At 46.9% G+C, this 21,884-nt stretch overlaps 1 protein-coding gene across 2 annotated transcripts in view; it reads right to left on the reverse strand.

The window, feature by feature from the left end:
- SEC14L1 (SEC14 like lipid binding 1) overlaps positions 1-6,647 on the reverse strand; it is a 41,522-nt gene extending 34,875 nt beyond the window's left edge. For both annotated transcript variants that reach the window (XM_059828116.1, XM_009810965.2), the window contains exon 1: positions 6,563-6,647. In XM_059828116.1, the coding sequence (XP_059684099.1) occupies positions 6,563-6,625 (63 nt within the window). In that variant the 5' untranslated portion in view covers positions 6,626-6,647. The remainder of the gene's footprint in view (positions 1-6,562) is intronic.
- Between the last annotated feature and the right edge of the window lie 15,237 nt (positions 6,648-21,884).

The following is a 21,884-nucleotide window of genomic DNA, read 5'->3' on the forward strand; positions in this document are numbered from 1 at the left end:
CAGTTTTAATATCACATTGCCACCCTCCTTCCAGAAACATTGAATTGAAACTAAGTGCAAAGCAAACCAATCTTGGTTACAAAAATAACAATGAATACCCCTCAATTCTGCGTTCCAAAATCTGGATGCTGATTGAATGTGCTTTACGGAGAGTCCTCAGGGGTTGCTTCCAATCCCTCAGGCTCTCCTTCTACTCCCTCCTTCATGGTGTGCTTGTTTCCTAAAGCACAGCAGCCGAAATATTCTGCTGTAAGACAGCAGTAAGAGCTCCGCAGGAACAGGAAGCCCAGATTGCTCACGCTAGAGGGGCATGTAACTGGCCATACCATACGGAAACGCCTCATTCTACGTCTGCAGCTGACGACTCTGATACCTAAGCAGCCTCTGGGTCCTCATTGGACATGTTTTTTAAAAGTAAAAAAAAATACACCGTATCTCTTTCCCATGAGGTTTTGAAGGCTTTTACACGTACTTCTTAATGGCTAACCACACGTTACATCACGAGCATGAAGTTATACCTTTTCCAGATCCTAACTGTAGTATCACAGGTGTCTAGGACTCTGCAGAATGTGTTAACCACTTCCTACTGCCAGGTTCCCACGTGTTTAACTTGAAGATTTTTTTTTAACTCAAAGGCAACATCACTTGGCTGATCAACAGATCCTAGAGCAGCACTTCGCACCAGTCTCAGAGCTAAAACACCTGCAAAGGGTGAAAAGCTTGGAGTGCTTTCAGAACAAAGCAACAAGAACTGTTTTGATACATATTTTTCTTCTATTGACACCTGTCAGAGTTTGACAGTAGTGGTGGTTTAGCTTTTAAACTGTAAAAGACTTGTTAAAAAAACTGACTAAAAGCATTTGGTGAACAAGAGAACTGCAGCTGCCAGCTACAGTCAGGTCATGTGTTTGCCCACAAAAAACAGGAAACAGCTAGCCATGGAAATATCTAAGCAGGCCATGAAACAACACGGAAATTGCACAGTAAGCAGGCTGCTAAGTCAATATTTTTCCCTAGTGCTCAACTTAACTCTTACATTTGTTAACCACGGCTCATTCCAAACAAATGGTGAAAAATTCATCTGTTCGTACGTGTGCTAATGCAAGAGACCATCAACGACGACATAAAACAGCACTTTAACTGCAGACACTTAGTCAAAAATAAGAAAATCCATACAAGGCACTGCTCCACCACAGTTTTACCAATGCATTTCCAATGGTAAATAAACCTGAATTTTCAACAAAGACAGGAATCAAAGTAGATGAGAATCTGGGAGTCATACAACCGAAGGGAAAACCACTGAGCAGTTTCAGGAGCGGACACTCAGTTTGCTCCCTTCCCCAGGCTTTAAGTATCCAAGAGAAATCCTCAACAAGGTGCACCGCTTTGGGGGAATAAATTACTTCTCTATACATTTAAAGGTTACTTTGTCCTTTCAAAAGCACTTGGAGAACAGCTTCCTTTTTCTCACCAGCCTTTCAGCCCCTCTTCACATGTGTGGAATGCATTTTTTCCAAGAAAAAGAAAATGAGACTAGAAGGAATAACAATTGTAGGGATTTATGAGCAGGTATGGCACTAAACTTGATACATAGTTGGTTTTTTTTTTAAATGACATTTTGAAGTAATAACCTTTAAAATGAAAAGATGATGTAGTGCCTGATCAGGAAACTCATTTCAATCTAGATCAAGGGATTATACTTTGATTTGTCAATCTGAAAAAAAGAGATAATTTTTTTTCTAATCTACTCTAGCATTGAAGCGTATTTATGCCATCTACAATCTTATTACTTTCCTGTAATTTAGGGATACTTTAAATCACGGAGATTTACCTTAAACAGTTTTTTTCAGATCTATAAAACCAAAGAAAGCCAGTCAGCCTACTGTCCAAAAGCAGCAAATTTGAACTATTAAAATGACAATACAATCAAAAGGGCACTACACATTATACTTATTAAGAAAGATTCATGCTTTAGATACTTTAGATATTCTACAGAACAAAGGAAAAACATGAGACCAATTTTTTTTTAAAGGATTTTCATGAGAATACGCAGTTTGGAAGGAAGTAGTTTCCAGCCTCAAGGCAGTGCAAGATTTATTTTAAAATCAAAATAGCAATTAAAGTCAAATGCATTATTTCCACAACTGTAAGCTCCTGACATTGATGACTAGTTTACCTACAGACTTCTCTTCATTGTTTGGCACCAGTGGAAGCCGACAAATGCCAGGAACTTTAACAAAGTGGAAACACTATTTTAGCTATGCAAAAGACTGCAAAATACCTTTGAAAGTCTGTCTCCTGTCACAGGCAGATTTGAAAATCTTAGTTTTCACAAAGCCACAAGTTCTTAAAATCTACGTAAATTTGACTAAACATAACAGGACAGGTTTACAGCACACTTGCTGTGTTCAGTCACGTTACTATTCATATTTATGTCTGAAACTAAGTAATTTGTGGCTGTAAATAGGACATTTTCTAAATGGGCTGAAGAGCAATATATTTTCCACAGAGCTTCCAGAAACTAATAAAAACACCCCCCTGGTCAATGGTTCAATTCAATGTGGTTCTTTCAAAAATCTTACTTATTTTCCATTGGCATAAATTTCACCCTTGGAATGCCATAGTAGCTGATTATTCATTATTTAAATTTGCTTTGGAAATTAAACTCAAGGGGAATTATCTAATGTATGTAAGGCTGAAAATGAGCTGTGAATCTCCAAAGTTAATTTTAGCCCCATGTGTGTTAAGAAAGCTTCAAGATTCAAGTTAACTGCCTTTTAACATTCAGAACTACTTATTCAGCGAAGTCCCTATATTACTTTAAATGTAAACCTCTTTAAAGCTAATATCAAAAACTGAATCTATAATCTTTAAAAGTTTTATAAAAGCAGCTTCTCAGTTTTTTCTCCAATATATGTAACCTTGGTAACTTGGCAAGTGAGTTTAAGTAAACAGTCATTTTTCCACATTTTAGCTGCTTCCAGCATTATGTAAACTTCAACATAAACAGGAGGAAAAGGAGGCAAGAGTCTATCCAGTGTGATGAACAGCTGTGTTGTTTTTTTTAAATATATATACACATAGAGAGAGGGAGAGTTTTCAAGAAGTTGATTATGACAGATATGCCACAGAGCAGCCAGAAGTCATCATGTCAGCATTGGTAACCATTTGGTGAAATCACGTTGCCTGTGTTAGGCGTGTTGGACTAAAATGTGATAATTTCCAGCCTATGATTCTTGGATCTTTTCAAGTTCAGAAGATGGTTTCATTAGAAGATTTGCATCCAGTTATTATTTTCAAAGCAACTTGGACATTATCTGGAACGACACAATTCGCCAGTAAAAGGCAATCTTCAAGGGAAGTAGCTTCTATTAGATTTCACATAGCTTGCCCTTAATGATGAAGGAAGGCAAGAAGCATTCAGCAATGGATCTCCCAACTTGCTACCTACAAGAGTACTTCACCAGTTCTCTTGCAGACTTGAGAGGTAAGGTGGTGTGCCTTGAAGTATACTGTCACAGAGATACATCAGGGTTCAATAGATGATTTTTGGATTTCAGTGGAGGCGCATAAAAGAAACTTATTTTCAACAGAAATTCAACTTAGTAAGAAAAAGAATTTTCACTGCATCTATTTTAGAAGTCTTTATATCATAACTCTGCAAAACACTCGTCTTGTCAATCTTGGTTTAGATCAAAGTGGAATTAAATCCATTTTTTGTCTGAATATAGCTGCACTCGCCCTTCAGAGAGAACAAAGTTCTCTCAAAACACACTAGAGTAGCATGAATAGAATGCTGATTGTACTTTATTCTCCCTCAAGTACCTCTTTGAAACCCAAGAAAGGAAAAGTGGGCAAATAGGAAGTTTGTAATGTAAATGGCCCATTCTGCAAGTGGCATTCACTTGGTTGCTTGTAGACAAAGAAGAATTTTATGCTGATTTCTTTATCTGAAAGCTAAATATTAGTTTGACTTAATGAGTTCCAATTTGTAGTTGGAACACATATCATCCAGGAAATCTTTTCAGTCCACATGGGCTTCATTGACACTGGTGATCTTCATTACTGCTCTATAGAATGAATTACCTCTTCAGTTCCATGAAACCCTCAAGGAATGGAGGACTATTTTAAAAGTACTTAGCACCTTAAGACAAAGATGAGATCCCACGCAACAAGACCCAAGCTAGAAACAGCAATTTTTGTTAGACAGCTCAGCATAAAGAACACTGCTGCCACACTGACCAAAGGTTTCTTCAAGAGGCTTTTTACTGACAGCTGAGCATCTCTGGTGTGTGGGTTTAAGTCTCTATTTGAGGACACATTCTCTCAGACATTGGGTGCATATGAAAGAGAGGAACAGAGAAAAAAAAAATCAAACTTAAAAAACATATTGTTAAAGTTGTTGGCTGGGTGCCTTAAATTCAAGCTTGTTATATACCAGGATGTGTTCCTCATTTCAGAAGAGCTGATGATACAGTTAAAATAACATTATAGCACTTTTTTTGTTGAGAATATGCAACATAGTACTTCCACTTTAGTGAGCACAGAATTAGACAGGAATATTCCTCTCCAGAAATACTTCATCAACTTACACTATCACTATTCAACCAAGGGAAAACAGTAACAAAAAGCATCAAACTACCATATACTGTTTATATTCTTTAAAGAATTTGGCACATGGAGGGACTCCTCTACATATTTCAGAAAATGCATAAACAGTTTTGATAGGTCACCACCAGGAATTTTACACATTTTAAAAAACAATAACATAACAGAAGCGACATGGCAGGGAAGGATGTTCATCCAGTCATCACATTCTGAACAAGTTCAAGTGATAACTCGCTGCCCTGACACAGACAAAATAAATCATACATATTATCGTTAATCTAAACTTCTAGTCTCGGAAAGCATCCTGTTCAGCTGACTGTTTCTTTTTATAAACATTTTTCTCCTCTTAGTTCACTGTTTTAATTTTCCAGCTATTGTTTTCTCCTGGTTGCCTATGTAGTATAGCCTCATTCTTTCCAACGGAGAAAAAAGCTTTCGTGTAAGAAAAGACTTAATATTTGTTAAAGATTATTCTTCAAATGTTATCCCCAAGCTATGGAACCGTTTGAGAACTCAAAGTTAATATTAATAGTCAGAAGTGTTTCTAATTACGCCCAATAAAGCATTGTGAAAAATCCTGATGTCAGCATTTTGACTCAAAATATCCTTGAAGACGTAACTTAAAAGAAGAATTTTTGCCTTCAGTTCAACAGCAAGGTAAAGACTTGTCAGTTCAGCAAACAGCCAGAGAATTTTGTCCAAGAAACTAATTTTTGTTGACTGATCTAAGAACGAGGACCAGTATACTTCACTGAAGGCCAACGTAACACACACAATCAAATTTAAATTAGAAACCATCTGAAGCCTTGCTGTCAGGAAGTGTAGTAAAGTCCTGAAAGACCTTCAACATATCACAGTCAGATCCTTCACCAGTCATGAAAATAACCACTCTCTGCCTTGAAGTGTTTGCAAGAACAAGACCTGCATGTGTAATACTGGAGGCAGTTTCAGGAGTAAGATAAAAAGAAATTGAAATATTCCCCCTAGAGTGACCTAATCCTTTTTTGCCCTGAGACTGCGAAGGATAACTTCTGTAAGGAACTCTGCACTCCAAACCATGTGATCTATCTAAATATTTACACTATGAACACTATTAAAACTCTCCTCTGAAGCCATTAAACATAGTATTTTCAGCAAGTGAAACAAAACAACCACTATTTAGATTATTATTTAGTTTTAACTGTTCTTATTAAGTAGAAGCTGACTGCACTGCTCTCCTCAACTGCTCTTTGTTAACTCATGAGAGCCACAAAGCTGTGGTTTGGGCTGAATATACTTAAAAATGTCAAATACCTACTTCCTTTCTGTTTTCTGAAAAAAGAAAGAAAAGGCAGGGAAAGGGGGAGAGAGAGAGAGAAAGACGAGGGAACCTAATAAGAATTTTCTTCTTTTTTTTTGGTTACTATTTGTAACATTAGCAAACAAATTAGCAACCATGCACTCAAAAGGCTTTTTGTTCATCTCTCTGGCCTCCGTAGCAATCGGGTTTTTTTCCTCCCCCCCAAAGTATTACCAATGCTCAGAATACATTCTCCTCTTTCATTCAGGTTTATCCTTGCTTTCATGGCTTTCTCTGTGCTCTCTAGTCCTGTAAACTCTATACTGATGAAGATGCAACGACAACCATCTTTTAATCAATGGACTTGACACTTTTTCTCCCGTGCTAGAATAGATTGCTCCCAGTAGTCAACTGGGAAGTAGGCTTCAAGCCCACTTTTGCTCTAACTTTAAAATAAATCTATGAACTATATCTAAACTTTGGGAGAAAAAGAGAACACATTATGTAAAGAAATACTCTGGGTAGAGAAGAAACCATCAAAACACAGAGCCCTCCTATTTTGTATATCATTTCAGATTTGTACGTTCTATAGTGCGTATCAAACAGAGCCCAGTAAATACTTAACAATACAAGGAACTGTCAAGGAAGAAAATTACAGCAAAAATTAATACTTACAGCCATAATTAACTCAAAAGGGTGTTTATACACCCGTACAGGGGATTGATACTTCTGCACCATAGCTGCAGTTAGTAAGACCAACTCAAACCTGAAAAAGAAATTTTTAAAACCATCTGTCAAATGTAGGAAGCCATTTTCAATCTTCTCTTACAATTATTCTGTGCGTGAAACTATGCTAGCAATTCTATAGGAAACTCTTCACAATTCCTTGATGACTTGGGTTTTTTGCACGATGCAACGGGGCCCTGAAAAGCTAGGAATATTTTTGTCAGAAATGACTTATCATTTCTTCCAAAGGCGACACAAAATTAGCACATTTTCAGTCCAGTTTTAGTAACAAAACTTCAACACACTTCATGACTTTTCATCAGGATGGTGAGACTTCCTGTGCTGCTGCTGAGAACCAAACATTGACACGCACCAGCTAAAAGCAGAAAAGCATTGCCCAATCCCCCAGCACAGTGAGTGGGCTGCCTGGCTGATAGAGCATTCTGAATTGGGACTGGTTTAAAAAAAAAAAAACAAACGAAAACCAAAAAGGAGGTTAAAAAAATATACCAAGTGTTAAAACCCCTTGTTTTCAGAAAGAAAGAAAAAAATGGATCGCTACAGCACACTGATATAAGGCATTCCTTCATCATTTGCAAATCAAATTAAGACTTTTGAGAGAGAAACTTAGAGAGAGAGCTGGGGAGAGAAACTTAGAGAAACTACAAACGTTCTAGTACACAGCCAGAAAAAATTCACTAGCAAAATAGAGCTATTCCAGTGGCTTTGTGTCTGCTTTCCTCAGGAAAGCGTTCGACCCGAACTGTCTTGAATGCAATTACATTTATTGCAAAAATACTGGCAGTAGCACTTGCAGATGAGACCACGGGCTGCTAGCCAGACTCGTTTTGGCAAGAAATGGTTTCATTACAATAAGTTGGTATTACTTTTAGTTTTTAATGTGTTCTCACGTTATCTACAGTGCTTCTGGAAAGCGTTATCAACTCCAGCTACGAAGCACGGCAGCTTCTCAGGCAGGAGAAGCAGCCAACAATAAATTCAAGAGTCGGAAGAAAGTTCACCCGACATCCCATTCAAGAGAGGAATTTACCCATGACTACCCTGCATTTGAAAAAAAACACCTGAATCAGCAAAAAAAGCCGCAAACCCTCTCTAATCCTCGGACAAAAAGAGTTACACAACAAAGAAACTCAGCGTTTCTTTCCACCGCTCGCCGGGACCGCGCTGCCTTCGCCCCGCCGTGCCCCTTCCAGGCCGGGCCAGCGCGGGGACGCTCCGGGGAGCGGGACGGCACCGGGCAGACACCTGTGACAGCCGCGCCGCGGGCTGCTCCGCGCCGGGAGAGCCCCGGACGGGGCCGCCCGCCCGGGGGGGACGAGAGCCCAGCGGCCGCGGCGCCGCCGTCACCCGGCCGAGGGCCATTACCCCCCCCCGCCCCACCACCACGACCACCGCGACCACAGGGGGAGCGCCGTCCGCTCCTCAGGGCTCACCGCCGGGCCCCGGCCCGCCGCCGCTAAGGCTGAGGGGAGCCGGCGGCGAGCGGGCAGGGGGCGGACGGCGAGAAACTCGCGGCGGGGGACAGCAACGGCGGCGTGGGGCTGAGGGGAGGGGGCGCCGGGGGCGGCGAGGGAGCCGCGAGCGGCGGGGAACGGGGAGAGGGAGGCGGGGGGCAGGCACCCGCGCGGCGACTCTTACCGCCTCCCGTCACGACGGCCGGCCGCGCTCTGGCCTCATGCCGGCGCGGGGCAGCGCCGCCGCCGGTTCCGGCGAGGGAGGGGCGCCGGGCGGCCGCCGCCGCCTGTTGTTACTAGTGACAGGGCGGGGGCGGAGCTTGGCCGCCGGCCACGCGGCGCGCATGCGCGGCCGCCCAGCGGGGAGGCGGGGGAGGGCTGCCGGCGCCTTCTCCCTGCGCTGCCCTTGCGCCTGCGCATTGTCGCCGGCCGGCTCCGTAGAGCGGTGGGAAGGGGGGCGCATGCGCAATGTGGGGCGCGGGGTGCCCGTGGGAGCGTGAGGGTAGAGGCTGCTTCACGCGCACACGCAGGCAGCCCTCGGCGGGGGGCCCAGGGCGGGACGTGGCACCCTTCGGCGGCACCTCCCCTTCCCTCAGCCTCCCTGAGCATCATTTCGGCCCTAACCCCCTGATCGCTCCCCTCAGTGCGGGTTTGGCAGATACATCCTTCTTGGAGTCGAGGCCACAGCTCCGCCTGGGCCTGTGGCTCCTCAGGGGCTCTGGGTGGGTGCCAGGAGGGGTGAGGTGGGGTAGCGATGCTGAGTCTGAGGTACCCAGGCTGGACACCGAGCCCAATGGAGGGGTGTGAGGGCCCAGAGTAAGGGCCACAGCGCGGGGGGGGCTGTGGTGGCATCACTGGGTGCTGCAGGGTGATGGTGCCAGGCTGGGGGGAGCAAGAACAGGAGAGAAACTGCCACGAAGGCCTGGCTGGAACGCAGTTTTTTTCTCCTGAGAGGGTGAAGCACTGCAGCCTAGATACAGATGGTATCTCCTGAGACAAAGTAGTGTATCATTTCATTAGTAGTAAGCAGGCACCCCGTTCAGCCTAACCACCTGAGGACGTGCAGAACCTGCCCCAGAGACTCGGAGGCATGCAGGCCGGGGCACCGGCACCCACGGGGAGATCTGCAGGTGCCCGGCTCCCCCGTCCAGCAGGAACTCTGCACCCGCTGTGGGAGCGCAGGGCTCGGCCCGCGGACCTGCCTCGGTCACCGCTTGAGCATCTTTCTGCCTCTCTTCTGCCTCTGCCTTTAGCCAGCAGTCACCCAGCCTGGGGTGCTTTGAAGTTTGGGATGTCTGAAAGGGTTCTGTCTTAGTCCATGTCTAGCATGGTTTAACTATGATGTACTAAACCCAAGAAATACAATTATATTTTGTACCGTACCAGTGTATCACAAACTGTGTGACAATAAGGACTTGAAAATAAAGGGCCCATGCCTCTGTTCCCTTCAATGACTCTATTAAGGCAATTCTTTTACCCAGATCATGTTTGATTACTGGCTTACTCCCTCAGAAAATAAATCTTTCTACCAAAATTTAGGGTCATTATCCTGCTCTTTTGGTGCAATTCTTTCTCTAAGAAGGCTGAATTTGTGGTTACTATTGAGTGATTCAGCTACAGTTCTTTCCTACACAAACCATGTGTCTTTTAAAGGTAGTCAAGAATAGTCTGCTGTCTAATCTGAAACTAGTCGTTACAAGAAGTTGTTTAATGTGTTGAGAAATTTTTTCTCTAAATCTGGTTTCTGTTGTGGCACTTGGGCAGTTGCCTTCATGTAGCTGAAGTTAACTAGTTAATCTAGTAACTCTGTAATTAGATTCAGTTATCTGATTGATATTCCCTGCCATTATGCCTCCAACATCCTTTTCCTGCTCTGAAAGCCTGAGATACAATCCTACCAGCATAGCAGGGCGAGGAATTTACGCCCACTCAGATTCCTCTTTGTTCGTAACATTTCTCTCTTTAGAGTCTGGGAAATGTTTTAATTCTTACTGACTGCCACTATTCTACTTAACCAAATGGCCATATAACCAGAAAAGCTTTATTTGGACTTTTAAAGGTGTTCAGAGTTTACTGATAAAGTGAAAGCGTTAAAGTGAAAGTCCGTAATTCAATGTCTAAATCAATCGTGGTAGGTGTTTCACCTGTTTTCTGCAGAAACAATAATTTTAACAAGATGGACACAGAAGAGGAAAGTAACATGTTTTTAAATTTCTCTATTATTGTTTATATTCCTGTTACAGCTTCTCTTATGGAAGGTCTAGCAGTGCATCGTTAGAAGGAATATAAATGAATAAATGTGTGGGTGAAATGTTTAAGGAAAGCTGTGAGGCATGCTGAAGACGGGAGCCCAGAGGACAGAGGCTGAAAGCGCAAACCATTCTATATTTTCAGAAAATTAGGAATGCAGCTTGCTAGATATGAAGGGAAGTTGGGCTTTATGGAGGTTATGCAAGGTCAGTCACTCCCCACCATCTGAACACTTTCCCTGGATTGCATTCCTTCACGTTAGGAACTTTGGTTACACAACTCAAAGCCCAGTCATTTGTCTTGTTTCAGGCAATATTGCCATGGAAATTAATGAGAACTATTGGTAGTCAATCCTTTATTATTAATAATAACTAGCTTAAAGTACAATTGCTTGGGAGCAGTGCAGGGCCGATGTACACAAGAAAAGATTCAAAACGCCTCCGGGCCTTGCTGTAATTCAGTGCAAGCCCCTGGAACTTCAGCAGGCAGGGACTTGCTCTGGTTTCTTTTGTTTGTATCCCAGAGAGTGAATAAAAGTGAAGTGGTCCTGGATTCTTACTGTCCAGCAGATCTCATCTTCGCAGCTTTTGTACTGAAGAGAGGAGATTGTTAGGAGCTCTCAACAAGGGACAACATGCGTTCGTTCAAGGTCTTGCTGCTAAGCTCTGCGTTTATTAAAAGTATGTGAAAGAGGGATGAGGTGTTGAGTTCAGATATACTGAAGCTTTTCAAGAGCCGTTCCCTAATAAATCAGTCCCATCTGAGTTGGTGGAATTTTTTATGTACCACCGGCTACGTAGAAATAAATGCCTGCTTCCTAAACCTTTAAAACCCTGAAAAAGGTCCCAAATTATAACATTTCCAGCTAAAATAAGCATGATGACTGACAAACAGCTAATGGGACAGAGTTGTGCCCTGGGGACATGCAATTCTGGTTTACACACTAAATGCGCTACAGGTACTTAATTAGGTGTCACAATTTTTTCTTTCCCTTGTCAGTCTAGGGACCCAGTATCTGGTGGTGCTGGATATGAAGCAGTGTGAATTTCTTCAATCCTTTGCTCTTAAAACTAAAGTAACTGACACCCAAGTTCAGTCCTCCAGACACATACCTGAATGCGCTCATCCGTAACAGCTGTGCATATTTTTGTAAGCTCCCTGTATAGCCCGTACTGGGGAAATGGTGCACGGGAGGAGAAATTTCACCTATCTCTGGAGATCTTAAAGCCCTTTGTAATGGCAGGGAAGATACTAATAACCCCAATATGTAGATATAAATATTGAGGCTCACAAAATGCTATCGGGAAAGTCACGCAGTAAGTCAGTATGAGAAAGCAGACCTCCCAGGGTGATCCCCTGATTCCCAAACACTGCTGCCTTTGAGCTCTGCGGTAGTTTTCCACCATTGGAAAGACTGGGAACAGGGTAAAATACCTCCAGACCGGCCTGTGTTCAGAGAGGTGATGTTAATGTACAAAACCTAGAAGGCATTAAACTGTTGTGCTGAGATTTTTATTCAGGATTAAACTGGCCTTAGTTTACTGTAGTTTAGTGCAGTGTAAGTGAAGGTGTATTAACTTTATACCATTATTTGATTTATCTGAACTTTCCCAAGTGTCATGGTGTAGAAAAGCCTTAAGGTAACTTGTAGACTGGAGCCCTTTATGTTTTGATGCCACAAACAGTCAGAAACATGTTTTTTCCTTTCTTCTCAAGTGACTGATAGGAAAATTGAATTGTAGGCTGGGAGCCAGCCAGAGACACCAGCTGCCAGCGCTTGGACTCCGGCCGCTGACATCAGAGCACAGGCACCATTGACACAGCAAAGGTTACGTAGATGAACATTAGCAAACAGGACTAAGTCCTGATTCATAAAATACATGAATCAGGATGAGCATGTGGAAAGTATCCCAGCCCTTATTCACATCCTCTCATTGCAAGGCCCGTAACCATATGAGGCTTCCTGCATTGAATTCGGTGTCACCGCTCGTAAGCAGTGCAGTGCTAAAGCAAAAGTGAGCAGGTACAGAAATAATTAAAGCGTGAGGAGCTAGCAGAGTGTATGTTCTGGATGAGGCATCAAATCCAACACTCGTTCCAATACCCGTGTTGGATATTTGTAACACCTGAGAGGTTGATAGCACAGATTTCTTGGGGGAGCGTGAGGAGGGGGAGGCACCCTTTGGGGCTCCCACAGGATTATTTTATGCCTCAGACATCAGGAGGTGGCACAGGGGGGGCAAAAAATCAAAGGGAACTCACCCCCATAACCTTTTTTCCAGCATAAAGGGAAAAACACTTGGATGATAACTTACTTGCTGGGCTATTTTATTGTTGCTGAAGATGTCATGCTCACAGTACAGGGATCTGGAGTTGCAAGCAAGGAAGGGTTTACTGGGCTGTTGGGAATGCCGGACTTTTCCAGCTGCCTTTGGAAACAGCCCTTGTGCCCGTGTGCTGCTGCCTGAGAGCCACCTGGTACCTGCCTGACCGTGAGCAGCCTGTTACCAGTCGTCTCTAAGTGAGTTAAAGGACTGCCTGGATCTGATCAGTTCATTAATAACACTTTTCAATCCTTAGAAAAAAATCAGTCTCAGCCAAGAGGCATAGCAAATGCAAGGATGAGTAAATTTCCTATAAAAATAAAAACGAAGGCTGTTTACTATCCCTCTTTTTAATGAGTCTGACAGTACAAATACTCTCATCTACTTAAACAAGCATTGAATGAAGTTGTCAGGTCGCTCACCAGGTATAGACTTTGTCCCTATTTGCCTGCAGAATGTTGATGATTTTTTTTTTTTTAAATACCAGAGGATTAATAAGGAAAAATCACTTATTATTAAAAGTATTCCACAAATCCAGCTCCTTTTAGAGTACTCACTGACTCCACCAGTACTGGGATTGCACCCTGTGGGCAAACACTGCACCCTTTCACTGGAGCCCTGTCAGGACAAGCCTTCTTTGTGGCTGCTGCTCTGCCAGCGTAACAGCGCTTGTATCTGTATAGCTTATTCCCGTGCCTGAAGGAAAATGAGGCATACCATTATGAAGCACTTGCACACCAAAATAACTACCAGTATAGCTATTTCAGGGTTTATTTTTTTAAATCACGCTGTCTGTGGATCAGGCCTGTGCTGGCAGCCTTCATCCAAGGATCTCTTAGAAAACATTTGAGAAACATAAATCTCGTGACACTATTTGCGGGCGCTAGAAACGCTGCTTATCTTCTCTGATCAGCAGAATTCTTTGCATGAATTCCGGTCCTGTATCCAAGGCAATCTTATTATTTGCTATACACGCTTGATCTGCTTGCTAATTTCTTTTTCCTTGTCATAGGGGAGGAACCTTCCTGTGCTCCACAGGCGTGCCTGTGTTTGGGAGATGAAAGAAAGCAAGCAAGACGCATAAAAAATGTCACCCACTTGCAGCAGCGGCAGCCTGAATGGGGAGCGCAATTTAGAGACAGATGTTCCTTCCAATTGAATTGCCTGTGTCACCGATTCCAGCGAGTTCAATGCTCCTGAAATGTGTGAGACGGAGGGCATCGCTGAGCAGAAGGCTGGCTGCGCCCAGGGAGCTGGCATGCTGCAGGCAGCAGCTCTGCTGATTGTGACATGGCTGCAGCATTAATCTGTCTCGGCCTCAAGAACCGCTGGCTGACTGTCCGTCCTGGAATTAATTTGGCTAATGTACCGCGTGATGGAAAGCCACGTTTGCAATCTCTTTGCTAGGCAAGATTGAACAGAGATTGATAGCATCCTCTATCCCTGGATAAGTGAACTGGTAGGAGAGCTCCACTGAAGGGATACCCACCGAGAGTTTGGCTCCATCTCTCTAGGGACGAGAGATGATGTATTTAACACCTCTGGGCTCTTGTAGCTGTCAGCGTGGGGCAGGGGAGCCTGAGCAGAGAAGGAAGCGGTGGAGTTGCCTTTTGAGTCAAGCAGTGGCTCTGCAACCCCTGTGCAAGTGGGATGTGTAGGATTTTTTTCTGAGGGCAGCTTCCAAATAGCAGTCTCAAAATAACTTGTTCTAACGAAGGGGATGATCTCCAGCACAGGAAGCCTGTTTGCATTCGTGGTTTCAAGCTGGTAGCTATGTGTGACCACTAAGTATTTCAAATTAGCTAATGAACAGCTGTTCTGTTTGATTTGCTTTTGGTCATAGCCAGCCTGAATCTGAATTAAACAAGAGCCCAATGATGAAAAGAACCAGTACGTCCCAGTACAACTCCCTGGACAGAGACTGGTAACAAGCCCAGTGCTTCCTTTGTGCCCCATCCCCAACAACCCGTGTGTACCTGGGCCTTCCTGAGCTGTTGCTGCACCACTTTCGTGGGGAGCAAGAAAGGAGAGGGGTCTTGAGCCCCCAGGAGGTAGCAAGAGGTCTGATGAATATGGCAGTGGTGGGAGGCGAGGCAGCACCAGCCGAGCAGAGGCAGGACCCCCAGGCTCCACAGCAGCAGAGGAGAAGTCTGCCCGGTGGGTTCACCCGAAGATGACATCCAGCTGGGGAAGAAGAAGAGGGTGCAAGATAGGATGACATGGGAGGGAGATCACTGTATATCCTCCAGAGCTCCAGCTACATTCGTTTTGTATCTATCTGTCTCAATCAGTAGGAAAGGACTTTTTGAGGCGGGCTGGGCACCCCTTTACCACCACTCTGTGAGATGCAAGCTCCGTACTGGGTGAGTGGCTGTGGGCCTTCTCTCCCCATCACTGCCGTGGCCGCATCCAGCACTGGCACGTTCAGCAGCACACAGAAAACTACAGGTGATTGCAAAAAAACCATTAGTATGTGGATGTAAGCCATGTCAACACGACATTGCTCAAACCCAGGAGGAGGTTTTAAATGTAGGCAAGCTAACTGCCAAAAATAAACCCCAACCCACCCTCGCTGCAGCGCTGTGCCATGGGAACAATATTGTGCATATGATCAGATTCAGCAGGACACAAGCAGCCTAAGGGTCTTTTTACATTTGGCTTGAAAAGGCTAAAAATAGCACCCCAAACCGCATTCCTTTTTTGCATTGCCATCTCCTCTGCCTGTTCCTATTCACTGGCACTTTTACATGCAAAGCAGGATTTGGGATCCAAGGCCTGGTAATTAGACTCCAGCCCGGCAGCTGCAAGTGGAACAGCTGGAGGTGTTATTTTTACGGGTTATTAATTGACTCCATGAAAAAAAACTGAGCCCAGCAAACAGAGAGAGCCAGCAAGCCGCAGTCTGCAGCCACATGACAAGGTCTTAGTGACAGAAAAAGATAAAATAAAAGAGAGAACCCAGTATCCTAAAGCCGATTAGTTATAGCAATTTCTCCAAAGCTAAATATAGAAAAAAAATCCTCCCCCATCTTCAGCTCCACTGGCGGAGATGAGAAAGCACAAGGAAGGAGATAGAAATTTCATTTTTCACTTAACCCCCTCATGGGTTGCAGAGAGAAACTGCTGCTTTGGTGACTCTCCTGACACAAAACCAGATTCCTCCGGCAATGACACCCTGACCACCTCTTTCCTTGGCACTAACCAGTGCAGCTGCATTTGCTTCAGCCACATAGCCCAGACCCCGGGCTGCTGAGCAGCATCACCGCGGCAGGCAGGGGAGCGAAGCGGGGAAGCTCCGGTGCCAGCCCAGCGCCCGGCACGGCCAGGCCAGCACGGTCCCCGGTGCCTCTCTGCCAGGCACAGGCGGGTGAGCCTGCAGAGCCTCTGCTTCCCAGGCACTGTTTGCCTCCCTTCAAAGGGGCTGAACCACCCATGCTGCCCAAAACCAAAGCAGGAGAGAGCCAGGAGACCTCCTGCCTCCAATTGTCCTTCCTCTCTGCCTTTCCTACAGCTGGGGACAGATAAGGCTTGGGGACAGATGAAGCCACCTGGGGCCAGCAGAGAAACTCTGCATCAGTGGCCAGAGTAAGGAAGAGCTCAGGGTGCTGGCAGCAGGAGGGAACAGGACCCGGGCCATTGCCTTGGCAAAACCTACAGCACATCTCCCTAGACCTCAGGCAAATAAATAACAGGTGACTCCAGCAGAGAGGCTGAAAAGCTGGGAAACCGGCAGAGCATTTCTGATTTATGGGAAATTCATTTAGCCCTTGTCTGGATGCTGACAGCCAGCAAGGCCCTGTCCCCAGGACAGCCCATACTGCTGGCCCAGGCTGTAGCCTCTTTGTTCAAGCCCTAGGTTTAACTTCTGAAAATAAATCACCGTCATGCAGCTGAGATGAAGCAGCACCTCTCCGGCAGAGAGGACAGCCAGGTGCACTGCACCTGGGCATTATCTGTGCTGGCAGCCAAAGGGGAGGGAGAGGCAGAGGTAGGGCTGCTGCTGCTTTGGATCAGCCTTGCCAACATCTTGCTAAAACTCAACCCAGGAAAGCCCCCTCCGCGGCAGTCCTCGGCAGGAGGCAGGACAGCCCTGTGTTACACGGCTCCGGCACAGGGATTTCTTCCCATTTTCATCACCCATACAACAAGAGGAGCACCAGAGGCCCCTCCAGACGTCTCTTCCCAACATTCAGCCACAAGCAAGACACACAGACAACAGTTAGAAGAGGGGATATTTCCCTCCAACCTCCACCCTTGACACTAGCCACCCCTCCTGTTGGGTTTGGGGTATTTTCAGTCCCTCCCACGCTCCCAGCTGCACAGGCTCCGTCTCTGGAGGTGGCTGATGAAAACCCACATTTTCTAATCTCACCCATTGGAGACCACTTCTCTGAGGTGCAACCAATTCCCTTAGACATACCTTCATTGTGAGCATGCACTCCTGAATCCAAACCCGCCCTTGCCTGCTGGCAGGACTCTCAGTGTTCTGTGCCAGCCTGGCAGCGCTGGGACCGTCCTCTCATAGGAAAGCTCCTCTTGGAAAGCCAGCTCTGCCACGTGCTGTGAACTGGGAAGAGCTGTCAGAGCTCCTGCCAGGTGCCAGCACATCACTCCTGTAGGATGGAGTTGTTGGTTAGTCCCTTATTTTCTGCTGCTTTGCCTCAGCCGTAGTCTGCTTGCTCCGCATGCAGTGCCCAGGGTGCACAACCCTCCCCAAGCCACGGCGAGGTCATGAGGCTTCCAAAGCATGTCAGGTTTTGTGCTGTTACGTGGAGGTCCCCATGAGACCATCAGCTTCGTGCAGAGACAAAGGTAGAAGTGGCAGGGGGACAGGGATGTCATGTTCGCCCCAGCCCCAGAATAGGGTTCCCGTGAGGAAGGCAGGGCTGGGTACCCAACGTCAGGGCTACAGGGACACATCCCCTTTCCCACCGCCCATTAATTCAGCTCAGCCAGGCAATTGCTCCATGTCTGACAACACAGGAGCAGCTGTAGTTTTGCACAGGCCCTGTGTCCCCGTGGTGGCTGCATGGAGCCCTCCCACACTACCTTTAGCCCGGGCAGGTGGGCTGCAACCACGCTGCCATGGGAAGGGAGGGCAGCATCGACTGCGTGACCCTGCTCAGGCTTGGGGAGATGCATGTTGCTCATACATCCACAGGTCTGGCAGTACCACACCTCCCCAGGCTTTTTTCCCTAGTAAGACTCAGTATATGCCATCTGTGCTACCATCACACCTCTCCCCAAGATCCAAAGTCGTGGTTGCACAGGGACAGACAGCGCTTTGGGGACAGCAGAAGGGAAGGAAGCTTTTTTCGAGGGGGTGTCAGAACCACAGGTGACCTCCCTGGAGAGGAGAGAGCTGCAGGCAGCCCTCGGGGTTGCAAAAGTCCTTGGCCTCCACAGCGTGGGATGGGGATTTGAGAGCAAAGCACATCAAGTGAGCTGAAGGAGAGTAACATTTTCCTTCCCAGCTGCTATATCCTTGCCCACACAGCCGGTGGGATGACTCCGTGCAGCTAACGATGCGACGTGATTAGTAAACAAATGATGCATTTGCACCAGGAAGAAAAAAAAAAGAGAGGAAGAGAGGAGAAAAGCAAGGAAACAAGCCCCATTTTGGGATAGCAGTATGCAGCAGTGAGCTCTTTAAAAATCTGCTGAGGAAGGCACTTGCACAGCACATGTTTTGGGCAGATCAATGAAGCTGCAAAGTGGCCTGCTCCTGGCAGGCACACAAATCCACTTTCTAATGAAATTTACAGCAAGTGGAATTTAGGTCACTACTCGGAAGCATTCAGTTTATTCCAGGCAGCTTTTTAAATATTTAAGAAATAGCTGTCAAATTAAGCCTGCTCACCTCTAGCTGGAAGGTCCAGCTTGGAGCCGTGGCTGATTTCTTAGCTACAGATTAAAAAATATGTATTTTTAAGCTTTCTTTGATTGCCCCCTCCCTTCATTATCACAGCACAGCGATTGAAATCAACTCCTGCAGTGCCATCCCGGCACGGGTGGGAACTAAGGTCCCAAGTGATGCTCAGGCTGTTCCCAGCCCAGCCTCGTCCCTTCCCCGGGTCAGGGCAGTGAGACACCCCGACCCTGCAGCCTGTGCTCTCCCTCCAGCAGTAAATGCAGGGCTTTATCTGCTGCTGAAAGAAGACCAATACTACAGCCAGACCTAAAAAAGGCTCTCAAGGGAGCAGCTGAAAGCAGCCTCTTAGCAGACGTGAGCCTTCGCTAAAGGCAATGCCGAGTGGAAGGATCTGGGCTGGCCTGGTGGTTGCTAGCAGTATTCCCAGATGTCACACTTTAAGAGAGCTGCCGGAGCCTCTTCAGTGGGTGGTGGAGAGAGAGGAAAGGTGGAAACCAGGCAGTTCTCCAGCTGTTTACCCAGCAGAAGTGGCCACAGCCCCAAATCACCATGCTCTCAATGCCTGTACAAAACAGAGTGAAAGTACAGACGTTTCCTCTTCCGACAATGCAAAGCTCAACACTTTGCATAACACCCTGACAGCATTAACCGATTCGGGTCCCAGCTCAGGGTCCAGCCTGCCAGGCACAGACCTCAAAGCTTTTCCAGCCTAAGCACAAACCAGGAGCAGGGAAGGGGAGAGTAGGCAGCGGGCTCAGAGCACGGCCATGCTCCCGGCGTGTGGCCGCACGGTGCTGGCTCCTGGCCGGCTCTCGAGTACCGACCGGGCAGAGGAGTGAGGTGGCCTCGTGGCTACCGGGGCTGACAGCTTAGTGCGAGGGGAGAAGCCACCTCCACAGCAAGGCATTTGCTGGGACGAGCTCTGGAGGTCAAAGCAGTTTTCCCCATTGCTCACCAACTTGCTCTATCTTGGCAGCCGCCTGCCCGCCTCTGGCCTCCGTTCGCTGCAGCCAGGGCATCTCCCCTGCCCGCACGGGGCCTGCTCCCCTTTCACGGGGTCCGGCTTTCCCCCCAGCCCGCCCCAGAGCTGAGGGTTTGGCAGTCGGGGTAAAACATGGGTGCATATGCAAACACCTCTGCCTCCTTCCTCGTTTTTTTTGACTGATTTGGTGCTCACGCACCTAAATACCCATTTCATGCTCAGCTGATGGAGGATTTGCTTGGCTGGGTTTTGACCCTGGCTGCTGCTCTGCAGCTGGCTTTGTACCAGGATCCGGCACTGGGGGACACAGCGGGTCTCTGACCTACCTTCCATTGTCGCTCCTGGGCTTGACGTGCCCAGGCTGGGACAGGCACACCGGGATGTGGCTGTTGGGCACCGCTGCTGCATGCAGTGTGGCTCCATCCGCCATGGCCCCGGGGGTCCTTTGCCTCTGCTCTGCAAGACAGTATCGGGGCACGGCAAAGGCCATGCACGGAGAGGGACAAGGAGGGACCAGTGGTGCAGAAAAAATACCGTTCCTGCACAGCTCCACAAGCGTCACTTTGCTGTCCCCCTCTTCCATCGGCGCTGTGCGCCAGCCTCCTCCGGATGGCTCAGCCGCAGCCCTGGCTCTGCTCAGCCCTCAGGCTGCGAGGGCATGTGCGTTTCCCCTTGAGTTAACCCCAACCAGTGCCTGTTCAGCTGGGTCGCAGAGTTGGCAACAACACCCTTGGGATGGAGGATCTCGCAGGAGGGCTCGGGGCACTGGTGATCCCGCTGGCCTCCCTGCCCCAGAGCTGGGACCTGTCCCTGCCTCCGCGGAGCTACCTCCTCTCACTCTGCCTCAGGCCTCCTGCCCGCAGCTCCGGGAGGGGAGAGCACCAGGAACAGCAGCTGGTTACTCTGTGTTTGCACAAAAGCGACCCACCAGCCAGGCCACACAGACCTTGCTTTTCCCATCTGTAAAATGGGAGTAAGCCAAGCTCCCACAGGTGGCCAAAGGCACTGCCTGTTCTTTTGCTTTCTACCTAGCAGGAAAAATGCTCAGCGTTAGATGTCTCGCAAGAGGGATCAGATATTTTATTCCATCCCATGGCCAGGGGAAGGGCGCTTTCATCCATCCTCTACTCCTAGGTGCCCGCAGCGTTTCACACTCCGCACCCGTCTCCGCTGCAGCTGGCTGCAGGGAGGAGCAGGTCCTTTTTTTCCCCTCCATCCCAAGGGGCTGCCCTCTCACTCAGGGAACAGGGCACATATTTTAAATCCAGAACATCATGCATGGACCAGTTAAAAACAAACAACCCAGGTGAGACCACAAAACACTGCAGGGTGCCTCACCGCACGTTTTACTTTCACACATCTTTTATGACCTCTTGACCAGTCCCAGGTTTTCTATTCCACAGGAAATTCCAAAACCAAAAAACCCAAACCAGGCCAAATTCAGAGGGTTTGGAGTTGGTTTTTTTTTTTTGCAAAAACTCTAAAGAAAAAGGAAGCAGCTGTAATTCTAGAGCACTGCACTTGGGATCAAGGACTGTAAGAAGAAATACTCACAGCATCACGACGTCCCAACCTTGCTGTACCCAGGCAGCATCCTTCAGCCTGGGGATACACAGGAGACAGCCAGACTGGGGGTCTATGACCAGGATTCATTATTTAGGAGGAGAACCCTCATCCCATCAATAAAAACAACCCCCTTAAACCCTGCCTGGAAGAGAGAATAATTATTCAGCCTGGAGGACTAACTTGATGTGGAAAAATCAGGGGAGGAGGCTGGTGCTGACTTGTCCTCCATGCCTTGTGCTGGCCAGCGAGGAGGGAATGGTTTGCCCTCTAATTCAAGCTGGGCCTCTGGTTCTGAAGACATTTCCAACAGCGGCATTGGAAAGCACAGAGGACCTGCAGTGCCAGCTCCAGCCACGCAAAAGCCGTTGGCCCCACGCCCAGCTCTGCTGAGAGAAGCCTGTCAGCCCATGCCACCTTCTCCAAGACTGATTTTCCTCTTTTTCCATTTAGCAGATCCTGATGAGTCTGAAAAGATGACAAACGTGGCTGCTCTGGCCAGCAGGTTATACAGACTTTGTCAAGCACAAACCTCCTCATCAGGCCACGTTGGAGTGTGGCAGAGCTGTGTGTGGCACTATCTGTTATCACCGGTGTCTGCAAGCACAACAGAGAGGGCACTGACTGCTTTTACTGCACCTGCAACCAGAGCTCTCCAGTTGAGAGGGATTTTTTTTCCCCTTTGTTTCCATTACAGAAGAAAAAAGTTATTGTAGAAAATTTGCATCCTGGTCTAAGAGTCCTGACCTGGAGTTTTACTTCTCCCAAAAGAAGTTTGACATCCAAATGGGTTGAAAAGCCAAGT

The sequence above is a fragment of the Gavia stellata genome, chromosome 22 (genome assembly GCF_030936135.1).
Source record: "Gavia stellata isolate bGavSte3 chromosome 22, bGavSte3.hap2, whole genome shotgun sequence".
Lineage (NCBI taxonomy): Eukaryota > Metazoa > Chordata > Aves > Gaviiformes > Gaviidae > Gavia > Gavia stellata.